General features: G+C 36.3%; 1 protein-coding gene across 9 annotated transcripts in view; it reads left to right on the top strand.

Moving 5' to 3' along the window:
• LOC126763321 (cAMP-dependent protein kinase type I regulatory subunit) overlaps positions 1–24,435 on the top strand; it is a 60,067-nt gene extending 35,632 nt beyond the window's left edge. For all 9 annotated transcript variants that reach the window (XM_050480679.1, XM_050480686.1, XM_050480677.1 and 6 more), the window contains 5 exons: positions 18,554–18,913; positions 18,981–19,200; positions 19,323–19,477; positions 19,547–19,686; positions 21,979–24,435. In XM_050480679.1, the coding sequence (XP_050336636.1) occupies positions 18,554–18,913; positions 18,981–19,200; positions 19,323–19,477; positions 19,547–19,686; positions 21,979–22,063 (960 nt within the window). In that variant the 3' untranslated portion in view covers positions 22,064–24,435. The remainder of the gene's footprint in view (positions 1–18,553; positions 18,914–18,980; positions 19,201–19,322; positions 19,478–19,546; positions 19,687–21,978) is intronic.
• The last annotated feature ends 1,766 nt before the right edge of the window (positions 24,436–26,201 follow it).

Genomic DNA, 26,201 nt, shown 5'->3' with positions numbered 1-26,201 from the left:
CTAAGAATACACTAGATTTGTAGACATTCTGCAATTGACATTGGTGCGTTAATTACTTCAGCGGCTTGTTGCGCGAACATCACAGTGACTACTAGAAAAAACTTGTTATACCCTCAACAGCGGTATATTAAGTTTGCCACGAAGTTTTTAACATCTAGAAAGAAACGTCGGTGGACCTATAAAAATATATTTGCAACGGGGTTTTGAGGTTTTTTTTTTTGATTAGCGACGCTACAAGAGTAGACCGATAGGGACAGCAAACGACGACATATTTTTCCCGCTCTTTTGACATTGCTCTTCAGTAAGGTTTGCCATTTAATCATGAAAAGATATACGCTCTAACGAGTCGAAATTATTAAAATTTACTACCGAAACTCGGAGCCAGTGGCCTCAACTTTAAGAGCGCTATGTCCAATTTATGGTCGCCTTAAGCATCCTATCAAATCTAAAATTGAGCGTCGGTCGTCCGATTTGACGCCGTTGGATTATTCTCTGTGGGGCTACGTCAAGTCTATGCTCTATGCTAACAAGCCAACGACGATTAAAGAACTTATGTATGGTATATAATAAGTTTGATGAGCTAAGTCGATTGAGCCATGTCAATTTGTCTGTCTGTCTGCTCAATTGTTGGATCCACTGATAATGGACCAGTATAGCATAAAGCTGCTACTTTTTACTTTGACCAGGTTTCTTTACGAAATTTTGGATAGGGTATTGTCCAAGGCAACGGAGGCACATTTCAGTTTAACGGTTTCATAATAATAGCGACTATTTGAGTGTTCATATTTTCCTCTGTAACAACCTTAATTAATTTGATTAGGTTTGTTGGTTAGTGAAATGAAAATTCTTCTAGATATATAGATTTACTTTACAAGTAGCTTCGATTAAAAGATTTAAATGTTTTTTTTCCCAATTATTTAAATTGAGAATAGTACAAATTGTTCGAAATTGCCATATATTTTTCACTATCGTAAGCAATCATATAAACGTGATGTGTTTCAGGAGAGGAAGGAGAACGCAATCATAGCCTTCAATTCAATTTCGTTATAAAATTTAAACTGTAACCCCTCCATCACAAGTGTGTTCCTTCGTCGTCATAATGAATGAATACTACAGAATTACAATTGACATTAAACCAAAACAATTGATATATTGTGTTATGTGTTTATTGGCCTCAAAAGTGATAAAAAAGTAATGTGAAAACTGGTGCACATTATTTAAACTGGCTACTAACCGAACAGTATCTTAGTTAAAATTTCGTAAATTTATGGAGCTTGTGGTTTCACTTTTTCCTTCGAAGTCATAAAATATCATTATTTTTTGGTGGATTTGAAGTTGCGTTCAAATAATAATTCATGATAAGAATTATCGTTAAAGAATACAAAACAATACAATAAACATTGTGACAAAAAAGTACCCGGAAATTGTAAATAAAACGCAAAATATTTAATTACACAGTACAACAGCTAATCTGGGGGGTGAGAAATTCCAAGTCAGGGTGATGGTACTAGGTCAGTATAGTAAAACCCTCAAAGGGTTTGACGTTCGTATGTGTCAGTTTTTTTTTATGACCTTTTAAATTTTTTCCTTATCTTGATGTTTTTTCGCTTAGTTGTAACATTTTGGCAAAAACGTAGTTTAACATAACTCGCGAACCACTTGTCCGATTTTGATGAAACAAATTTAGAAAAATTAAGAATTACAATTTTTATTTGTTTTTATTCAAAAAAGTGTCATTTATCGCCTTTTCTTTTTATAAATTTTCCCCAATAACCCCAGACTTCTGGCCATAAACTACTAAAAAAATAAAGTAAATTTTTATTTTTTTTTATTTTTTATTTTATTTATTTTAAAAAATATTGCCTACTTTTTTTTTTTTTTTTACTAAGCGAAAAACATCAAGATAAGGATTTAAAAGGTCATAAAAAAACTTACACATACGAACGCCAAACTATATATACTGACCTAACCATCACCCTGACTTGGAAAATAATAATCCCAAAAATGTATTTTTATCAATATTATTTTGTCGTCTTCAAAGTAATCCCCACCAGATTTAATACACTTATGCCAACGTTTTTCGGTAAATTTCGCTTTAATTTTGTGAGTTCTCGGTAGCGTTCTTCAGCTGTAGTTCCGCTCGGTTGTAGAAGCTTACAATACAGCACGCCTTTCTAGCGTGCAAACAGCATTTCTGACATGCAAAATCAGCAGTACTTCAACGTATCTTGACTTCAATTCACATGGCAACGAATTTCCTTGCCTTTGAATATATTTGGCTGATTTTAAACGTTCTCAAATGGCTGCTTGAGATACCTTTAAAAATTCCGTGATCTCTTCTTGTGTTTAAAATAAATTTTCCTGTAGAAAATCCCAGTTCCACAGAAAAATCAACACTTTTAAATCGTATAAACTATTTTTAGCACGTTTTTTTAACTAGAGCATGTTCAATATAAACTTCCACCAAAATGCAATGATTTTCCGGAGTTTTTCTTCATATTAAGGGGCTATGCCAGTGTAACCCATGAAAAATTAACCGATTTTCGTAAAATTTTTAAAAGAAAGCACTCGATCGAATGTTTCGAAATTCTTTGGACAAAATAAGGTATATTTTCAGCTACATTTTTCGTTTTTTCTATCATAGTATTGAAAAATAACGAAGTTATGGCTGTCTTCGGAGGTGCCAACAAAAAAAAGTTACCCAACTGCTGACATGATTCCAGCCGAATGAGTAGCTGAAACAAAAAAATTAAAAAGGTTATTTAAGTTGAAGGTATTTCCTACACAATACCCTACGATTTTGGAAAAATATCAAAAATTAACAAAATGGCGTAGTTCTGAAATAAATGCCGTTTTTTAGATAAAAAAAATTGTCGTTTTTTAATGCCAAATTGACAAATTTCAACCAATCAAAAAGGTCGTAGGTCATTGTATAGTAAATGTATTCAAGAATACTTGAATTTGAAGTCGATCGGTCAGTTTGTCGTTGAGTTACGATGACAGCAATTTTGAAAAATGTCGTTACGAGAAAAAAGCGTGTAAAGTTTGATTTCCCATTTATACCTGCCAGCGGTCGCTCTTTACAATACTTCCTTTCAGAAATTATTCAAGATAAGACCTTGCCGATTTCACAGGATATTTTTGGAAATATAAACTATCAAAAAAACACAAAAAATCGATTCTTTGAAAGTACCACACTGGTATACTCCCTCAAAGTAATGACGAAGACCTCAACGTAAAAACACCTTTTTCAGGCATAAAGTACGACATGTTAGTGAAGAAAAATTGTTGTTGAGTTAATAATAAAAATTAATATAAACTCTTCACGGACAACTCTCAGCACAAGTGATGACTGCAGATGCTTATCGACGATGTGCGAATGCACACATTTCGCCGATTTGGGGAACAGAGCCCATCTGACCAAGTATAAGTTAAATATTATTGACTTCGAAATTTGTTGTTGTTTCGCTACTATTTTTATGGGCAAACGTCTTGATCCAATTCGTGGAAGGAACCTTAAGAAATTAAATTTATTTTATATATTTTTATTTCACATATTGTAGCATTTGAACACAAATTAGTTCCAAACTGAATTGCTTTTATTTATGAAAACTAATTATTTCTCTCGTTCCTAAATGATTACTAGAAACACAAACGCAAATTTATGGCACTTGAAGCGTATAAAACAACAACAAGCGTTTATGGAATGCACTAATAGCGGCATAAATGCATTTTATTGTTAATATTTGTGTGGTCTGTTGAAATTCAGTCAGGTGTGTCTCACATCCACGTTTCTGTTGATTTCCACTTTACGCTGCTCATGAATTAAAAGGCCTTTATTACATCTTTATTGTGGCGTGGGTGTAAAGTTTGGCGTATTATACTCGATTCTTCTACCACACCATATCTTTCTTGTTTCACATGCAAAGCATAAGTTTATATAAATAAGAATAAGCCTTTGTGGCGTACGCGGAGAACACGCCATGTGTGGAATTATTTTATGTTTTATTTTTTGTTTTCTTCACAGCATTTCCTTCTGCTTCGAGTAAACCACATACATATGTATACATTTTATTTGCTTAGCACTTGCCAAATTTTAAAGATTCATAAAACAGCGCACGCTTAAGGGCGAGCAGATTTACTCGCGGGCGTATTTACGGCAACAAATGTGTATGATTTGCTCGTGTTTAAAATGCTGTACACTCAAAATCAGAATTGTTTTTAGTTACTTAAATGTTTCATTTGGGCAATATTTGCTTCCACCCACATGCATACATACATATACAACTGTGTTCGAAATAATAGCAGTGGCATAACCAGAAATTTAAGTGAAGCAAAAAAATAGTGTATTTAAAGAATCTGAATTGGATTAAGGTCCAATTTTTTGCCAACCTACTGGTATTCTTGGGGTCGTTATCTCGTTGATAGGTAGGTAGGTAGGTAGAAGTGCAGCCCTATCGGGCTCAATTAGCACTTGATGTGCCATTTTGATACACTATTCGTAGAACCTTTTGTATCTGCTATTACGTTTCACTTTCTCTCTCAAACCATTTTGAGGTTTCGATGAAACTACTTATTTCCGATATGTTTTTGGTGGAAATCCATTCAAGGTTTGGTGCTTAGTGGATTCCGAGTGTTTTGTGTCGGATCTGTGCTAAAGCTGGACATTCACAGGGAAAGTGGAAGATTGTTTCCTTGTTCCCTGCTACTCCGCAGCTGCGGCAGATGTCGTTGTAGGGCATACCCATTTTGGACGCATGTTCCCCAAATGGCCAGTGCCCTGTTGTAGTAGCTGTTATTCTGTAAATACTTTTTCTTGACCTATTTAATAAGTCATTGGTTCTTTTATTGTCATATGTTGGCCATAATTGTTTAGTTATGACGCATTTTTTAATGTTTTTCCACCTGTTGTTTGCAATTTGTTGGAATTGTCTATTGATCTCTCCTTTTATCGATCCTAGCGGGCTTGGTATTAGCTCCGCCTCGGATTCATTGAGGAAAGCTGCTGCCTTTGCCAACTCGTCTGCTTTTTCGTTTTCGAAAATGTTCCTGTGGCCGGGAATCCAGATCAAGTTTAGTTGGAGCTTGTCTTTTATTGAGGTTAGTGCTCTCTTGCAGTTGTGTACTATACTGGAATTTGTCATGGGTGAAGACAATGCCAGGAGGGCCGCCTGGCTATCCGTAAATATAGTTGCTTTATGTATATTCCCGTGGTTTTCTAATAGAACTTCGCAGACTTTTTCTATGCCTTGTACTTCTGCTTGGAAGATGCTAGCCGAGTTCGGTAGACGTATAGAGAGAGATATGCCTAGATCAGCGGAGAATACTCCCGTGCCTACTCCGCAGTCCATTTTGGACCCGTCGGTATAGACTGAGATCGTATCTTCCTCTACTATTGAACCTCTTCTCCATTCTCGTCTAGATGGTATCCAACGTTGATAGACCCATTTCAACGGCATTTTCCACTCAGCGTGTGCTAGCAAAGTCGATTCCATTATTTCAACATACAATTTGGCATCCATGTTTTCTTTAATCCAAAATAACGGACCTGTACCATAGTAAGAGAAGCACACCCATACATTGATTTTGGTACCCCCATGTTTTACCCTCCGTGAAAGATATTTAGGATCAAATGAAGCGTTTACTGGCCTCCGTACATTCTATCGGCGTCCTCGGGAACGAAATAAAACAATTTTTGTTTCGTCAGACCACAATATGTTGCTCTTCGGCAAATTGAACTCTAGCCTGCACATGCCGGGGCTTAAGTAATGACACCTTTCTTGGGCACCTGCCATAAAGTTTAGCTGTTATTAACCTTTTTCTTATTGAGAAAGCAGTGACTCTAAGATTTAACTCATCTTTAATTTTTTTGAGGTATAAAATGGCTTTTCTCGGGCCAAAGCCACAACTTTTCTCAACTGTGTCCGCGAAAGAGCTTCTTTTCGGCGCCTTGTTTCAGGATTTGATTTCCATTTTTTTGCATTTGGTATCATTTTGGCAAAACATCCGAGCAAACCTTCGATGATCTTATAAATAACGCAACTTTTGTTATTGTAAAATACGGAACAGAAAGTGATATACCACCATGCAGAAGCTTCGGAGTTGGTTTTCTTGTGTTTGCACGTAAAATTTTAACCACAAATGTGTGGTCGAAATCGTGGGTTTCACTTAGTGAAATGTGTGAATGAAATGTGGTGTGGCGACGTCAAGTTGCGGCAATAATGTCAATTGCAGAAACGTAGAAATAAAATAGTGTGGCGCAGTTGACCGCAACTCGGTTCGGAATAAGAAGTAAACTTATAAAATACCTTCATATCTACATATGAATGCGGGCCAGTAATTTTGAACCCATGTGGATTTAGTTGTTAGTGTATTACAGTACCGTTTAGTTATTGTGAACAAAAATTTACGCGACTAATTACTGCTTATGTAATTTGTAATTCAAAATTTAGGTGCAAATATTTATTCATAACGGGTCCTAACATCTGCGAGGCCATACACATTACCAGGCTCCTCAGTCTAGCACGAAACACATTTATCAAGTATTGTTGCCAAAGCTTTTATCAATTTTAGCCACTTCATTAGGTTCACGAAGGGTATTTCTACCGAGATATTTCAATCTCAGTTTGGCAGAAGACGGATAATAGAGGAGATATTGTCAAGATGATGTCACCTCAGCTTCTTCTATACAAGGTGCGTTCCAAAGTAAACAGGGCTTTTTGAATCTAGCACCTCCTGGGTGCGTTAGAATCTGCTATCCTTATCGATTGTTCAGTGAGAATTTCATGACATTTCATTGATTGGAAGTGAAGTTATTGCGTTTTAAGTGTCAGTATGTTTGTGTTATCTGTGCGAAAATGAGCTTCGAACAAAGAGCCAACATTAAATTTTGTTTTAAAATTGGTAAAACTTTTACCGAAACATTTCAATTGATGAAACAAGTTTATGGCGGTTTCAACGTTGTCAAAGTGAACAAAGGACATAAATGACGATCAATCATCATTGAAATTCATGGGAATGGAATTGAACATCTCCAAAACATCGAATTATCGCAATTTGACCGAACATTTGAGCTTACGAAATCGTGGGTCTCACACGAAAGGTGTGTGCACGGTTTGTTCTGCACAAATTGACTGACGACCAAAAAATGCTCAGCATCCAACATTCGAAGGACGATTATTTGACCAAAAATCTCATTTTAATCACTAACCACTCCCCGTATTCACCTGATATGGCAACATGCGACCTCTTCCTTTTCAAAAGGCTTACACCGGCATACTGGCGGCCATACCGGCCAACGAGCTAAAACACTAGTTCGACATGCTTTTGGACCGTGCAAAAAGCTGTATTGAAGCAGAAGGAGACTATTTTGAATAAAATAAATTGATTTTGCCGAAAAAACCATTTGTTCTGTTTTTTTAAGTCCTGTTTTCTTTGGAACTCTCCTTGTATAGCTTTGTGAAAGAGCGTCCAATAAAATATCTAGTCGCACCACATATGAACCTATTGGGCAGTGTCCAGTCAGAATGCCTACAATAGCAGCGAGATTGGCTCAATTAAAGCAAGTAGTTTAACGGTTTACTCTGGGTTTGAAATATCTCGCAATCGCATAAGTTCTGGTTGTTGACTAGCGAAGAAGCTTGAAGCTATTGATAATAAAGTCATGCACTGCTTGACTAGTTTTGAGCCCACAGTGAACGAGCTCAACCAGTATACCGGCTCGGCTATCATAGTGAATGTGCGGCTCTCTGAAGGAAGCTGCACTTCGGATCAGTACAGTTATTGTTACCTTGATAGCAGGCTCCCCAGCTAGTAAGACGCTACAATAGTCTAGTAGCCTGAAACTAGAGTTGATGGAAAGTTCCCGACAAAAGACTCCATTTCTTACCTCCATCTTAACTATCAACCCATCCGTGAAAAATCTCATTACATCTCATATCCAACGGTTTCGCCCCGCTCAAAAATCCGTCGCATGTGTGAAACCAGATGCCGTGATTTAGATTGTAAGAAATGCAATCGAAGTAGTGGAGAATTTCAGTGTGTTCTTATCTGGGGCCCATCATCTACACAACTTCCCTAAGTCTAATATTCCCCTTCGCCGGCAAACACCTACCAGCTATGTCTACAGATGCAACGTGTAGAATGTGTCTGAGTGTCATTGTTGGTGATGCACTTAGTGCACCCCAAATGCCGATGCGTGCCGCTCTTTGAACACTCCTCAGCTGCTAAGCTAGTGTGGTTTTTTCGAGTGCCCTATACCAGACAACGACTCTCAGAAAATATTAGTCGCCTAATTACGTTAAATAGAGCCAGAATACCACTTTTGGTAAAAAGTCCATCGCTTCCCAATTAATCCTTTAAATATTATATAGCGATCGATGTCTTCCTCACTCTCTCTTCGTTTTTTGGCTTCCATGAGAGCTTCATATCAATGATAACCCCCAAATACTATGTATAACTATATACATATGACCACACAAAACATATCTATAACATATCTATAGCATATTCTCACACCTTTCTCTCAAATGCTGCGGATTCAAATTGCAACCAAAGTCATCGCAAGCAATCACCCGGTTTAATAAAAACGAAGTGTGGCGTCAGTTCGCACGCTACTTGCTCGCATGTTTATGTGTTTACACATCTACTGATAGTTTTACGACTCCGTGGTCGGCGATTGACGTGATATCGGGGCATTCGTTTACATTTGGTGAAGGCAATGAAAGCTGATAAATTATTTCTGAAGCATTTAATAGCCAGTTTAACGAGCACTCATCTCATCGGTTCGTGAGCCATTAATATCGACCGTGAACCTTTTAACGGTATATAAATATTCATTTATTTACTTAATGAACTTCTAACTGCTTGTTGCTGACAACCACTTTTTATGCACGGAATTTCACCACGAAAGAGCTGCGTTTAAAAAGAAAATAATTACTGTTAGAATGATATGACTTACACTTAAGACGGTATTTACTGGCGCTTCTGTGGTAATGTCTTGATGTGAGCTCAGGAATGGATGATTCCTAGGATGGGTGGAGTGGTGTTATGTTGTATACATGGTGTGGACGTTGCGACTGACTTCTTCTTCTTCTTTATTGGTGTAGAAACCGCTTGTGCGATTATATCCGAATTAATAACAGCGCGAAAGTCGTTTCTTCTTTTTGCAAGGTGGCGCCAATTGCAGATTCTAAGCGAAGCCAGGTCCTTCTCCACCAGATCTTTCCAACGGAGGGAGTCATTTGTAGAAGTTCACGCAAGTGCGGAAAGTTTTCTGATCGCCATTCACTTGGGACTAGCCAGAAACGATTCTTTTACATATACATAGCTCAAGCAGCTTTTGACTTCCGGTCCTAGACCAAGTATCCTCTGTGTATCCAAAGAACATCCGTTTGAAGGCGAGCTAAAGTCAGAAGGCGAAACAGCGCCTCCAAAGGGTTGTGCGCTGGGTTTAAGGCCCGCCACGTAAAAAACGCCCCCCATGAAAGGTTGAGTATTAGTATTATTAGCGCGTTGCAATTTGAGCTCTTCAAATACAATGGTTTTTACTCTCAACTATGGTTGACAATGATTAACTCTCACCACCCATTGTAGATGCTAGGTCAAATTAGGTAAAGTTAAAAGCTCGAACCAAAAACGGATCCCACTTGTACAGCTGAAAAAGCCGGTTCATTGTGCTATCAATATATTCGTTAGTATTTATCGGAAACACTCTCATAAAACAACGATGCGCTTTGAGCCTCACAAATTTGTTGAGTTGGCTGATCTCAACTCCGGCAATTTCACCAGGTTTGCCAAATATTTTACTGTCGACACCTATTAGCATCCTATAGAGAGCGAGTAGTTGAGTGTATCTCATTCGTTGGGGTCTCGCTGTCACATAGGTGCAAGAGGGCAAGAGTACAACGGTACCCAATTCGTTCCCAGTCTGATGTAATCGAGAGATAGTTGCCTCTCTTGCGAGCTCATCGGCTTTGCAGCTTCCAGCGATTCTGATTCAGTGTGATGATGATAAACCAACGTGATACTATCGACATTGAGATCAGACATTCCTTAACTAACTTTGAGCCCACAGGGAGCTCTTAGCAGAAAGCTCTATCTTCAAGTCTCCCATCGGTGTAAAAGCTCACTGCGCTTTTTATAGAGCGGATTCGTCCCATCAAAATGTCCCTCGTCTCTATGGGAGAAGTGAAAAAACTATCAGGAGTATCATTGACTCTGCCACGCAGTGATCTAAATATTCAGGAATGCAGTGAAAGAAGGAGAAAATATCAGAATGTCATAGTTTGAACAAATATGGTATTCAAGCACCCAGCTTCCCTAACAGCAAGCATCGCAGCGATCCATCTGCTGGCTGTATCGACGGGTGCTTTGTGTGAAAGCCAAATAAAAAAGTGTTCCCAACAAGAACATACATTATTCGGATCCGTAAAACACATAAACTTCAAATTTAATAGGGAATTCTTTGGCATTTATTTTTTGAAGATTATCTCTTTCAAAAGTTAGCCACGGTCACGTCTCAGATGTTCCATCCGTTAAGTTAAATTTTCAATAACTCATTCGAACATTTCGACTGTTAAATGGTAAATGGCACGCATGATCTTTTGCTCCAAGGCCTGAATGGAGGGGAGATTGTCCGAACAGACTTTAGATTTACATATCCTCACAGGAAAAAGTCTAAAGGCGATGATATCACACGATATTTGTGCCTAAAAATGTGAAATTATCTGCCCACAAAAGTGTTCTCTAAATAAATTCATTGATTGATGCGATGTGTCGGAAATAGCGCCGTCTTGTTGAAATCAAATGTCGCCGAGATCACGAGCTACAATTTCGGGCATAAAATAGTTGGTTATCATGGCGTGATAACGGTCGTCATTGACGGTTACGTTCTCACCGGCATCATTTTTGAAAAAATATGGACCGTTGATTCCACCGGCCCACAAACCAAAACAAACCGCTGTTTTTTCTGGATGAAATGGCAGTTCTGGAATCTCTTCAGGTTGCTCTTTGTCCCACATGCGGCAAATTAACATGACGCTTGACTCACTCGTGATCTGTCTAAAAAAGACTATTGAAAAAAGTACCTGTGCTTCGATCTCCCGTTATACATACTTGAATTGAATACAAACAGTAATGAACTAAATGTCTTCACGGAGCCTATGTTAAGTTAGATTTGTACAGGAAGTATCTTGTCTCACAAACTGGTCTGCAGGGCGTATACGTGCTCTAAATACTGGTGTAGATGAAATATCGCTCAACCTGAAATAGTCCATATTTGGTTGATCACTTATAAAGTAATATACATAGTATAAGCAATTGCCTTTGTAAATATAAATAAACTACATTAATAGTTTTATTCTTAATAAGCGAATATAGTTTGTTTGCTTACTTATACATACATACTAGACGAGTATGTCCAAGTATATTGCGAGTATATTTTTTTTTCTTTATACCTCAGTGTGCTTGCTTTGCCACCTTAATTAATTTGTTTTGATTTACGTATGTATATATTTCAAACAGGATGATATTTAGCTGCGCATATAACTGTACAAATAACTGTATATGTGTAACAATAATTAAAGCAGAATTGCGGAAAGGAAAAATGTTGCAATATTGTACGTGTTACAGCAAAACATAAAAAGATTATTGGCTGTAAAGTTTTACAATGTATTTATACATAGATATGTACATACATACATTGTGTCAAGAATAACAATAAAAACATTCCGCCAAGTAGTTCCATACACACACCCGACGGCCCACCTGCGACACATACATACATACATATGTACGCTCATAACGATGACTTTAATTGACTGCGGACGGTAATGACTGCATTCTGCTCTACAACTATTTTTAATTAAAAGACAACAACAATTCAATTTTCTTTTGTACCAACAACTAGTAGGCAGGAATTGAAAAAAAATCATATATATTACTTAAAGATTGAACCCAATTGCCATAGTTATGTTTCTATAAATTGTGAAACTTTGCTACGGATGAGATCCCACAAATAAGGATAGATCTAACGGGTTTTTCAATAAGAGCGCTATAAAAGTTTTAAACAAATCAAAAACGGTTTGGGATATCAATGAATTTCTTTATTCCTGTAAAAGTACATTCGATGCCATTATGTATGGTCTCGAAGTCTCTTGCATGGCCATCACGGGCACGCTTGCAGAAGCCAAGACGTTGAACTGAACTCAATTTTCGACGGTTTTCAAGCATAAATTGGCCGATACTGCTGCAATTTCACGTTCTGTATGCGTACGAAGTTCATCAATCGTCGCTGACTTGTTGGCATAGACCATATACTTGACGTTGGCTCACAGCAAATCGTCTAATGGTGTCAAATCGCAGTACCGAGGCGTCCAATTGACTGTGTAATTTCGTGAGATAACACGTTCACCAAATTTGGTTTTTAATAAATCGACGGTGGCATTCGCTGTGTGGTTTATGGCGCCATCCTGTTGGAACCACATATTGTCCAAGTCCATATCATCCAATTCGACCCAAAAATATTCGGTTATCATTGAGCGGTAGCGATTTCCATTCACTGTAACCTGTCGGTCTTGATTATCTTGGAAGAAGTTCGACCCAATGACGCCGCCGGCCCATAAACCGCACCAAACCGTAATTTGTTCAGGATGCAATGGTGACTCATGGAGCACATGTGGATTGCTGCCTGACCAATAACGCATGTTTCGCTTATTGACGATGCAATTCAGCCAGAAATGGGCCTCATCGCCGAAGATGATTTTTCGATGAAAATCCAGATTATTTTCAAGTTGTTGCTCACCCAATTTACGAACATACGACGACTCTGGTGCTCAAGCGGCTTCAGTTCTTGCGTCAATTTGATCTTGTTAGGATGTAGGCCAATATCTTTTCGCAAAATACACCCAACGCTTGAGAACGACGTGTGAGAGACTGATTTGGGTCTTCCGCAATTGATGCGCTAGCGACAGCAATCTCTCTTTTCCGCTGGAGTACGTCGTTTTCCATATAGATAATCACTCATTGTAAGTTTTGAGGACTCTAAGGTTTATCACGCTATTATTGAAGGATCCAGGTTATTGTATAAAAGCGTGACAAGTACCGTGATACAAGTGGTTGAATTGACTGTTTTCGGTGGCCGAACCCAGCACACAACCCTGGGGAGGGATGATTCGCCGTCTCATTTAGCAATTCTCATCCGCGGCTGTTATGTCCTTGTGCCAATAACCGCGTAAGCGGTGTCTACGCGCATAAAGAAAGAATTGTTATTAAACTAAAGTCACAGAGCTTTCAGAAGTTGTGAGTTAAAATTTTATCAGACTTCGGTATCCATTTGCTTATATCTGTTTATACATACAACTCCCTGTATATGTAAAATGTAAAAAATTCTGACCTCGCACCTTCTGTCAATTAGGTTATAAAATAAATACTTATGCCCCTAAGTGTGTGTTTACACATAAAGGGTGTTTTTTTAGATATGTGAGAAGAAATAAAATGCATATGATTTAATTTTATGGCCAAGATTTTAGCTTTGTTTGGTTTTGGACAATTGACCGCCGTGGCTGGGTCAATATAAATTCCATCCGATAGGCTTTTTAGGCTACTTTATGTCAGCAATAACGCCCCGAATGTTGTCTTCCAATATGTCAAACATCTCGGACTTTTCTGCGTAGACAAGCGACTTCAAATAACTCCACAAAAAATAGTACAGCGGTGTCAAATTGCTCGACCTTGGAGGCCACGCCACAGGCTCACCACGCGAGATAACGAGCTTACCACAAGTTTCCTTCCATTGATTTATTTTTTCGATAGCGCCGTCTTTTTCGAATCGGATGTCGGCCACATCCAACATTTTCCAATTCAGGCACGAAAAATTCATTAAAAACTTTTATTGCGTTTTCCATTGACTTTAACATCATGGCGGGGTTCATTTCTTCATTATAGAAAAAAAGGACCAATGATTTCCTCCGCCGATAGAGCGCACATGATAGTGAGGATGTATTTGGTCTCCAAGAGGGTGTGTGAATTATAGTCGCTCGAAATACAGAATTTTGTTTATTAACATACCCATTCAAACCAAAGTGATGTTTTAGCGAAGAAAACAACATTGTTCTTATGAGAATCGGTATCGGTAGCCATCTAGTTTTGGACTCATACACAGAACGTGCGACGGGCATGTTGGCTATTGATTTATTTTTTCTTGCACAAGTTTTTTGTAAGTCAGCAAATCCAACATTTTCCTTCCATAAAGTGGATAGGCAAGCTTTTATTGCGTTTTCCATTGACTTTAACATCATGGCGGGGTTCATTTCTTCATTATAGAAAAAAAGGACCAGTGATTTCCTCCGCCAATAGAGCGCACAAGATAGTGAGGATACGTATTTGGTCTCCAAGAAACGTGTGTGAATTATAGTCGCTCCAGCTTAAGGTAGCAGTCTGGTAACATATGCATATTTTCATGACTTCTTTGGAGGATGGTTTTTTATAGGAAAATAAAAGTGAATTATCTTAAATATTTGGAGTGTTTTTATTTACATATTGAAAATATAAAAAAAAAATGCATTTGAAAAAATTTAATACTTTATTACTATTATTATTATATCAAAAAAATGCACGTGGGTGGCCCGGGTGATTTTGGCTCGTGATGTTATCTGAAATCAAATATTCTTGATTATTCTTAATCTATAGACATGTCATTTCAAGGGTAAATAGCAAACTGGCGGACTTTAAAAAAAAGTCTTTTTATTTTAGCAAAGAAAGGGTTGTAAAATAAAAAGTTAGGGGTGAAATAAATTCTTGTTGGTACCGCCGAGAACTATGAGTGTGTAGAACAGCCTATTAAAATTTGAAAGCAATCGGTTCATCAGAAAAAAAGTTACGATCCGGGCCGACCAGAATAACAATGTTTTCAGAAAAGCGCGTTTAAAGTTCAACAACTCCGAGAGAGAGGACTCCGAGACGCTCTAGGAAACTCTTTATAACTCTCGAAATATTTCGAATTTTTGTCTGAAATTTTCACAGTATATTCTCAAGACATTGTACTTTCAAATTAAGTAAAAAAAAAAAATCGATTTTTTGAACCCAAGTTACCAGACTACTACCTTAAACTACCGACTCTGCTGGGCGTTTGTGTCGACCGAATATGAGACGCGAATTCAACCATTATTTTGATAATAAATTTGGATAATTTTTAAACCATGTTCCGGTTTAAGTCTCGCCCATTTGAAATGGCAGCTGTCAAAAAGACAGACTCCGCAAAAAGTTATTGAAAACCACTAGTCTAAAAAGACACCCGTTACATACATGAATTTCTGACTGTAAGCAAGATAAAATATAGATATTGTTGTTGGCGCAACAATTTAATTATTAACGACACATGGAAACATATGCAAAACAAAGCCGACACAGAGAAAGAAGCGAAGTACAAATTTCAGTTGGATGGTGGCTCTTCAGAATGCTTTGCAAATGTGCATTTTAAACGCCTACACTCTACATAAAACCAGCATATTTGCATATTTTACACACATATATATGTACATTTATGTATATATGTATATGTATGCATATCTGCTTGTTTATACATTTGCATAGTATGTGTATATGGTATTAGCTAAAGGCTGCGGATTGGTGGTGAGCGCGGGAATGTCAATTTCGCTTGAATTTCCGCTGCCTGAATGGTGGAATGTCGCATGCCGTCTTTCAATTTAAAACGAAATAATAATAAAAGCTAATGAATGTACGATAAACTCGTTGTTACAGATTGGTTTGTAGAGATTTGCTTGCAACATTTAGCATTTGATGCCACGGGGCGTATAAGTTTCGTGAGTTGACATCCTGTGCCATTTGTCGCAGAATTCAATCATTAATCCAGCTTCTGACAACTTTTTTGTACTTTTCTGCCGCAATAATAGCAGTAGGAAAAGTCGCAAAAAGTCTTGACGCGTGTATAAAGAAGTCTTTATTTTATCTTGCTTACAGTCGGGCATGTATTATTTATAACCACACCATTTGAGGCAAATTTATCATGTGTTCGCGCCTTTTACTTTAATCCTTAAGGTTTGATACATTTTTCGAGGTAAAAGAGCCACGATAATTGCTATTTGAGCTCTGAATAAGGCGAACCAACCATTAGTAAAAGGTTTTCTGAATTCCGTACAGTCTATGTGAGAACCGAATACGTGGAATGTAATGGACGTTTGAAAGAGGCTGGTAAAGACGAAACTTAAAAAACAAAAGTCCATAAAACTATTTTGGGTGAGGTTGATTTATACAGCTAATACTCTGAAGCTATCGAACAGACGTGCTGTGGACTCACGTTCATTAAAATTTCGGTATGCGTTAGCTCCAAGCCACCAAAGCTCACAAAATTCATAAAATTGATAAAACTTCCCTATCGTTTCAATTGGGCTTCAAAATGTTTACGCTTCCACTTTATTTTTCGCATCTGTTTCCCAAAGATTATTTATCTTCCTACAAATCGTCCCGAAGTTTCAAATGTTAAATTTATATTTTCGAAACTGACTATTAATTAATTTTGTTTTCTTACCCGGAGCTTGTTAATGTCATCTCACGACCAAAACTGATCGAATTTGGGCCATAGACTTTAAGTCACCAAACATGGAAAATGTGAAGCTCTGTCCTTATCGCTAACTTTGCTCTGAAAATAAATAAATTTCCTGATATAAAAATGTCATTGCGTTGAAAATAGGTAAAACCCGGTACCGCTAGATCCCATATACCTTATACATATGTATGTATTTAAAATTTTTCGCGTCTCATTTTATACTGCATATATCGGTGAGTATGTGAGTTATCTGAAATAAATTCAGAGATATTCTTTCAATGATAATTGTCTGTCCCTGTGCCGACAATGGTTATAATCCGAACAATTCTTTCACTTTCCAGTTGACTTTAAACAGCTTAATTAGGTTAATATGTTCGATGTTTTATTGGAATTGAGTGTTTTCTTAACCATTAGCTGAAGATAAATGAAATCGTTTTGAGTCCAAGCCCCGATTATAAAGGTTTTCGCGTCTCCGAATGGAATTGTCAGGGGTTCAGTTTGTATGACAGCTCATGGCTATATTCGTTCGATTTCAGCGTTTCCTACAAATGAGCATCTCCTTGGGGATTAACAGGTCGTCTGCAAAATTTCATAGGTTCTCATTCAAAAAAAATATGGTATTAAGATTTTGTTCATAATTTTGAAATTCTTAATTTATTCTTCAAATTTATGTCGTCCACCTGAAAGTGATCCTTTTGGCCCCAATACACTTGTATTAACGTTTTTTCCAATCCTCGAAACAGTTGTTGAAGTCAATTTCCAGAATAGGCTTCCACATAACACTCAAATAGTATTCCTTGTTGACAGTCGTAAGGAATTCGTAGTGCACCACACCTCGATAATCGAAGAAAACTGGATTTTCACCGGTTTTGACGAGGTTTTTTGGCTTCGGTCAATTTTCGCCACGAAATTAGCCGATTGATCGTCTGTCTCCGAGTGACAAACATAGATCCAAGACTCATAGCCAGTAATATTACGTTTCATGACATCCTAGTAGTCGAAAAGCATTGTTTCACAGACGTTAATGCGACGCTGTTTTTCGAAAAAAATTGGTGATTTTGGGACCAGTCGAGCTTTCCCTTTTCTTAGACCCGAATGATTTTTCAAAATGGTTTTGACTGATCTTTCCGATATCTCTGACTGTTAATTGTCGGTTCTCAAGTACCGACCGATTCCTTTATTTTATTGACGTGTTGATCATCAAGATTTATGGTCCTTTGCGCGTTGGCCACGGCGAATATCGCATTCGATGGAACGATGAGTAGTATGAGATATATGACGACATTGACATAGTTCAGCGAATTAAAAGACAGCGACTACGCTGGCTAGGACATGTTGTCCGAATGGACGAACACACAGCTCTGAAAGTATTTGACGCGGTACCCGCCGAGGGAAGCAGAGGAAGAGCAAGACCTCCAAATCCGTTGGAAGGACCAAGTGGAGAAGAACCTGGCTTCGCTTGGAATATCCAATTGGCGCCACGTAGCGAAAAGAAGAAACGACTGGTTGATCATGATTTGATATTGATGGCCGTCCTGGGCGTGGTTTGTCGTCAAGGCGTTATCGATTAAATAATCTAGAAACACTAGAAAAAAATTCAAAGAATGGGTTTTCATGCAAAATATAAATAAAAAAAGTCTTACTGTTTTTTTGCCCACATGTGATTTCAAAATATTTCGATTTTCCTACAGAGTATGCAAATACATACATAAATAGATTTGTTCCATTTAATGTAAATATTTACACACGTGCAAGTATATTTGCCACACCTTTAATTACATAAGTGATTTAGTAATCGCATTGAACAAGTCAGCAATTTTTTCGATCTGAGGGTTTGTTTATACACATTTTGTATGTAATACTGTAATTACATAACATATGTGTACACTTTATTTACAAAATGCCTCATTACACAATTGTATTTGTATTACCTTATTTCGTAATATTTTAGTGCTGCTCATTTATACATATTTTATTGCTTTATTACAGGAACAAGTTAAGCTTGACGCCCACAAACAGGTGACCAGTCCAGATGATTTCGAAGATCTCAGTCCAATGCCACAAACGGCCGCCCCGCCAGTGCGACGACGTGGCGGCATCTCAGCCGAGCCGGTCACCGAAGAAGACGCCACAAGTTATGTGAAGAAAGTTGTCCCTAAGGATTACAAAACAATGGCCGCGCTCTCCAAGGCGATCGCCAAAAACGTCCTATTTTCGCATTTGGATGAAAATGAGCGTTCGGACATTTTCGACGCCATGTTTCCAGTTACGCATTTAATGGGTGAGAACATTATTCAGCAAGGAGACGAAGGTGACAATTTCTATGTTATTGATCACGGCGAGGTTGAGGTGTGTACCACAACGAGACAAAAGCATACAAAAATAGTTTATCTAACAGTACGTTCTAAATTTGCAGGTGTTTGTGAATTCCGAATTGGTAACAACAATTGGCGAGGGTGGCAGTTTCGGTGAGTTGGCGCTCATCTATGGCACGCCACGTGCCGCTACTGTGCGAGCTAAAACCGATGTCAAACTTTGGGGCATCGATCGCGATTCCTATCGCCGAATTCTGATGGGTTCCACCATACGCAAAAGGAAAATGTACGAAGAATTCTTATCGCGTGTATCAATTTTGGGTAAGTTGGGTTGAAATTAAACGAATTCGTAAAATACGTAAAATATAGAGTCCATAATTATTTCTTTGTAAATAATCACTAGTCAATGATATTTACTTACATAACATATTTTTATGTTACAGAGAGTCTTGATAAATGGGAACGTCTTACTGTGGCCGACGCTTTGGAACCTGTACAATTCGAAGATGGCGAAACAATTGTCAAACAAGGTGAACCAGGCGATGATTTTTATATCATTTTAGATGGCACCGCGGTTGTACTCCAACGAAGAGCTGAGGTAAAATAAACACAACTACCAATAATTATTTATATATTGTTACTAATTGAATTTTATTTCACTTAATAGCAAGGAGATGAACCCGCTGAGGTTGGTCGTTTGGGTCCAAGTGACTACTTTGGTGAGATCGCTTTGCTGTTGGATCGCCCCAGAGCGGCCACTGTGGTAGCAAGAGGACCATTGAAATGTGTTAAATTGGATAGAGCGAGGTAATTGCGTTTATAAAATTTATTTATTTTTTTTTTTGTTTATTTACTATATATTTTCGTATTAAGCTTAGTTTCTGAGTATTAGACCTAGTGCTCATTAAATTATCGTGCCCAATGTAATATTTGGCAGCTATCATGCTGAATTTTGTGAAGATAGTACGGTTCACGTCAAATCGGTACGCCATCTAGCGGCTGCTGTCGCATAACTAATCATCGAATGCAACCCATTTTCCCATATGTTTTTGACAATAATGGTACCGTTATCTCATGAAAGTTTTGTTTCTGTGCTGTGGTTTTGTGAGTTTTTATTCGTGTTATCTACATGATCGAAAAATAATTGTGCACAAAATGAAGGTCAATTAAAAATAATCCCGATATGTCGGATAACGATCGTGCCAGAATATTTAAAATAATATTTTAGCAAGAGCACAGCGAAACGAATACACATGCGGGGTTAGTTGCCTACCATGCCACTATACATCCCAACAGATAGGAGAAAAATTATTGGGTGGCAATCAACAAGTGCTGATAACATTTGAGGGGGTATTCTGGTCTAGACGCATGAATTGTATGCATTTTTTAAACTAAGATAAAAAAAATTAAAAACATTTTTTTATATGTTTTTTATTGACATTTTAATAATATTAATATAAAAAAAAAATTGAAAGAAAAAAATCAAAATTCGTCGAAATACGGGCCGGTGGAGTGGGAGCTTCAAAAAAACGGTGCGTCGTGGTTGGCGTGATTTCAACCCTTGTAGAGATCTAAAACACAAAAAAGCAAGAAGATTCTTCATTAGTAAGGATGTCATTATCGGGTTGACCATTTAAAAAAAAATTACAAAATGGCGTCGACTTGAAAGAAAAATATTTTTTTTACCCGATTTTTTCGAATTTTTCAAAAATACTTCAAATCAAAATTTTTGGAAATCCAACACAGTCACGATAGAGCCTTAAAAGAAGGAGATATATACCAAATTTTAAAGAAATCGGTTCAGTAGAACTTGAGATATGTCAACCACCTCAAAAAAGTAGTTATATACGTCACAAATCTTGTTTCTCCGAAAATAAGTTTTTGAAAAATCCTTCCAAGGTCATATTTTTGAAAGTCTAAACTTTCAAAATATGCAAAAAAAAATCGATTTTTTCAAAATACTAGACCAGAAAACCCCCTTAAAGAATGTATAGTTATGGGCGACGCAACTTACATTAAATTGAATTTAAAACAGCATCCTGTTTCAAAATGACACTACTCCAATATTCGCGGTATTGTGGCCCCAAATTTTAAATACAAAAAATGACAAATTTGGGAAATAGGCAATGGTATGACAAGCGATTCATAGCTGTGGCATTAACACATCGTTAACAGTGACGTCCGTTTATACTTGAAAAAATGCTTACAAAAACGCCTATTGCCATTCATTCAGCAAAAGATAATGGCATCGATTTCGTTACAAAGGACATGAGCCCACCCAAATGCCCAAAGTTTCGCCCAATTGAGCAATATTGATCAATTATAAAATATAAATTAAGAAAAACATCTAGTAGCGCAAAAAAAAAGGTTCAATGTTGTTAAACGCAAAGTATTGTACAACAACTTATGGGAATAATTATGGGGTTATATGATATGTATACAGTTAAAAGGCTGAAAAAAGCGATTTTTTTCTGAGAAACTTTTAATTTTATTGAACACATATTATGGTATCTTTTAACTGTATTTTAAGACTTAGTATTAGTAACAATATTTATTTGGAAAGGAAGGTCAGCTGATCTCCGGGAGCTCTAATCTAGTAAAGCAAATCAAAGGAATAAGCGAAATACAATTTTTTGACAAAATGGCGGTTTCTCAAAAAAAGATCCATTTAATATTTTATTTATAAAAAAATATTTATCGGTGAGAAAAAGTCTTCGTTTAATTACTAAAAAATAAATTTAAGAAGCTCGTGTTAAAATCGATTTAGCCGTTTTCGAGCAATGCTGGTCAACGACTTTGAAATCATCATTTAGAGAAAAAAGGCTTTTACTTATTGAAATGTGTTAACCAAAATTCGTACCGATTTTGCGGGAACCGTACTTTATTTTTCCACATAAAAAATTTTTCCATGCAAGAACTTAATTTTGTTCCTTTATATTTATACTCATATCTCTGACTCATCTATTGTGGTACTTAACATATAACATAGACGTAACCTATAACTTCGTCAATATTAATTCTATATATTTTTTTTAATTCTATCATGTTATAAAAATTTAAATATATGTACATAAATATAAATACATTTTATTTCTACAGATTCGAGCGCGTGCTGGGACTCTGCGCCGACATTTTGAAGCGTAACATCACGCAATACAACAGTTTCGTTTCGCTATCTGTTTAAGGCAGCAATTCAACATTTTAAGAGACTCCACATTTACTTAGATCGAAATTTTTTGAGGTAGTAACTTTCAGTTGGGAATAAACATGGGATTGTGTCACCTTTATTAGACGGAAATTAAATCAACGGAAAAATTATCTACCTACTATTACACACGTAAAACTTAAACAAAATCAAAGACAACAAGTTATCAAAAAAAATTTGAAACAAAAAAGGGAAATAAACATTTTAAACTCAATACAAAAACTGTGAGCAATTGCAACGTGGAAACGTGGGCTGTTAAAAATAGACGCAACATTTACAATTGAGAGAAAAAAGTAAACAAAACCAAACAAAACAAAACAATGAAGAAAACACAGCTTTAGGCTTTCGCATACTTCTAATTGATCATTGCATTCTTCTTGGAAACAACAACAACAATTGCACTTTGCGCAACAAGCATCAAGTATCAAGCATTTACAAGTTTAAAATTGCCAAAGCACAAAAACCATCACCGTCAGCGAGTGTGTGGGTTAATGTCTTGTTTGCATGGTTTTATTGCACTCTTCGGAAAGTGAATGTGTTAACATGATAAGGCGCGACAAGTGGTCGCAGCTATTTGACGCACCATACAAGCCACTGTGGCTCATAATAACTTACTAAATTTTGCTGTTTTCCGATTCTCAATACTTTCAAAGCTTTTAGAATGTACACTTAAATAGTTTTATAACTTATGAAATTTTGCTTTCGGTCGAAATTCAAATACTTGTAAATATGTAAGACTTTATTTGCGAAAATATAAATATTTACTGTTACAAACCTGCAAATGTTCATATGCATTTTGACGTCAAATTGTCAAAAATATTCATTATCGATGTTTGATTTACATTTGTAACGTGTTAAAAATTGTTACTAATATACTTACATATATGTATGTACATGTGTAAACATAATTTCTGTGTATATTTGGCTTGCTATGGGTTTACTTTACTTGGCTGAGCGCTCTTTTAGCAATAAATAACACAATAATACAAACAATATTAAAAACTATGGACCTTTCCCTATTTGTTGTAACTTGTTAACGCCCAACTAGCTTCCATGTGTCTACCTATTTCTATCACACCGCTTTAAGTAAATATGAACTTAAATGTTAACCGTAAACTTATATCCTAACGACAAAATGCATTTAAGACGGCATGAAACCAAACGCCCGTTTTTATGCTTTAACTGTAATTGTTTTGAATTGAAAAATATTAAAATTTTGACTAAAATGTGGATGAAATATAGACTACTTTTAATGTGAAACACTTATGAAGAACCCTAAATGAATTGAAAAGTCGTTGAAAGCGACACACAAATATATCATTAATTTCCTTTTTAACTAGAACATTTTTTAAACTTGTGGCGCACTGACCAAAAGCCACAACGTTAGTGTGTTGAAACAAAAACAAAAACTAAAATGTAACACTCCGGTAACGGCACAGTACTAATTTATAACAATTATAATAAAACGTATTTAAAGATTCATAAAATCAAAAAAAGTGCTGGTGCGCTCTCGTTTGTAAACTAAAATAATTATACATCAACCTAAAACACGAAACACATAAATATATATGTATGTATATCCATAACTTTGTATAACAACAAATTACTTATAACCTTACACAATTCTTCACACAACATACTTACTATTTTGTGTTAAGAAATTGCGTAAAGAATGCTGCATGTTGGCCCGTTAGTTCTACTAACATCAGCTAAAGCGGCGCAACAGGTCAACAAGTTGCTGCGTGATAGGTAAAGCACCCGCCGGCGGGTTGAAGGTACATACATACAATGCACTGGCATGAAATATTTTAAAGTGAATAAATATGACTATCAAACGAAACGAAATTTCTATATAAATATCTTATATTCGTATTGGAAACTGACAATGACTGAAGGTCGTCGCTTTGGCGACTTTCTGTCTCGCTTGTCTTGCATAACTTTAAAAAAACCACATTGGATTGCTGTGAAACATTCACCTATAAGAACAACAACACACACAGTAGGTTATATACATGCCAATACATGTGTATTGTGCAAGAAAACTGATCTATATATACATACATACATACATATGCAAGTTAAATTTATCGAACATTTATACTATCTAATCATCGTTTGTATTTATAAATATATATATGTATATGTATATTAAATTGTGAACTGAATTGCATATGCGATGCTTGTACTACTGATTAAACAAAGTGTAGCTACTTTAAGATAAATATTGAATACATTTTAATGCTTCGTTGCACACACACATACATACATCAATACATACATATGTTCATGAAATAAATATATACGAATAAAAATTGAACAAATGCATTGTTTCAAAATTACCGTTATGGTGACATGTGAATATTTTCAATTTAACGCGTCAATATTCAAAGATATGCGTCAATATCAAAGATGTGAAACAACAAGTAAGGAAGGGGTAAGTTCGAGTGCGAACTAACATTTTATACTCTTGCAACTTGTAAGAATCAAAACCGGTTGAGGTTTGTTAGAAAAATGAAAATTAGTATATGTATTTCATGGGATTTTTTCTATTAACTATTTACTAAAATATGATCCCTAAGTTTCACTAAGGTACCTCACATACAATCACCAATCATATGGAGTAAAGTCAGCCGGATGTTCGAAAATCCTGATATTAGTTATATGGGGGTTAGGTCAAGTCTTCGTCCAAGTTTGTCTATTTTAAGCACAGAGATATACTGTTATGTGTAAAACACGCAGTATAATTTTTATTCAGATATCTCAAATATTGCCTGATATATGCAATAAAAATATTGTAATTGACATTTTTTATTATGATTGATCATACACCCGTAAAACAACATTATAATTTTTATTCAGATATCTCAAATATTGTAATATATTAAAAATATTAATATTAATTTTTTTTATTTTTATACAATTTAGATTGATCTTATTTTGTTTCAGAATATAAAATTTAAAAAAACGTAAAACACTTCTATAAATTTGCTTTATTTTTTCTTAATTTTTTATCTAAAATATACTTATAGTTTTCTTTTAAATCAGATTTGAAAATTTTGTTTCAATATCTAAAGTAGTTTTCTTTTTATACGGTTTTTTGCTTCTCCTGTAAACCTACAAGGTGTGTTTCAAAGTAAACAGGACTTTGAATCTAGCGCCCCTGGTGGCGCCATTATTCTTTTTAAATAATCTGCTATCTTTATCAATTGTCCAAAAAATGTTGAATTATAACAAGACATTTCATCAATGAAATCAAAGACTTGTGTGCAAATAAGAAAAAGTTGTCAGTATGTTTGTGTTGTCGGTGCGAAAATGAGCTTCGAACAAAGAGCCAACATTAAATTTTGTTTTAAAATTGGTAAAACTTTTACCAAAACGTTTCAATTGATGAAAAAAGTTTATGGCGATGATTCCCATCCCGTAGCAGAGTGCACGAGTGGTTTAACGTTTTCAAAGTGGTCGTGAGACCATAAATAACGATTAACATGTGGGCAATCCGTGATCACCGGAAATTCCATCGAAACTGTCACATTTTAACCATTAACCACACAAGGTGTTCACCTGATATGACACTAGTGCGACTTAGAATCTGCTATCTTTCATTTTCGGAAAACTGCATTTGACCATGAAAGGAAAGCGTTATGCAGACGTATAGGCCATTCAAAAGCTTGCACCGGCATACTGGCGGCCATACCGCCCAACGAGCTAAAACACTCGTTCGACATGCTTTTGGACCGTGCAAAAAGCTGTATTGAAGCAGAAGGAGACTATTTTCAATAAAATAAATTGATTTTGCCAAAAAAACCATTTGTTCTTTTTTTTAAAGTCCTGTTTAGTTTGGAAAGGTCCTTGTATGAAAAGTGATGTTACGTTATTTTGCATTTCAGGTGACGATATATAAATTTCATTGAAATAGTATACGGAGCGGTTTTCGAGTTACAGTGGCCACCAGTTCAAAAAACATAGTTTTGAGAAAAACACATTTGAAATTGTACACAAAGCTTGCATCTATCTGCTTTCGAAAGTTCCAGAGCGCCCAAGAACCCTTTGCTACTTATCGATACTAACTCGATAAGTATTTTTCGGATTTACTTCATATTTTCAGATAATATTTCAA

This window comes from Bactrocera neohumeralis, chromosome 6, assembly GCF_024586455.1.
Source record: "Bactrocera neohumeralis isolate Rockhampton chromosome 6, APGP_CSIRO_Bneo_wtdbg2-racon-allhic-juicebox.fasta_v2, whole genome shotgun sequence".
Lineage (NCBI taxonomy): Eukaryota > Metazoa > Arthropoda > Insecta > Diptera > Tephritidae > Bactrocera > Bactrocera neohumeralis.
Note: the sequence above shows the minus strand (reverse complement) of the source record. Positions and strands in the feature narration are given on the sequence as shown.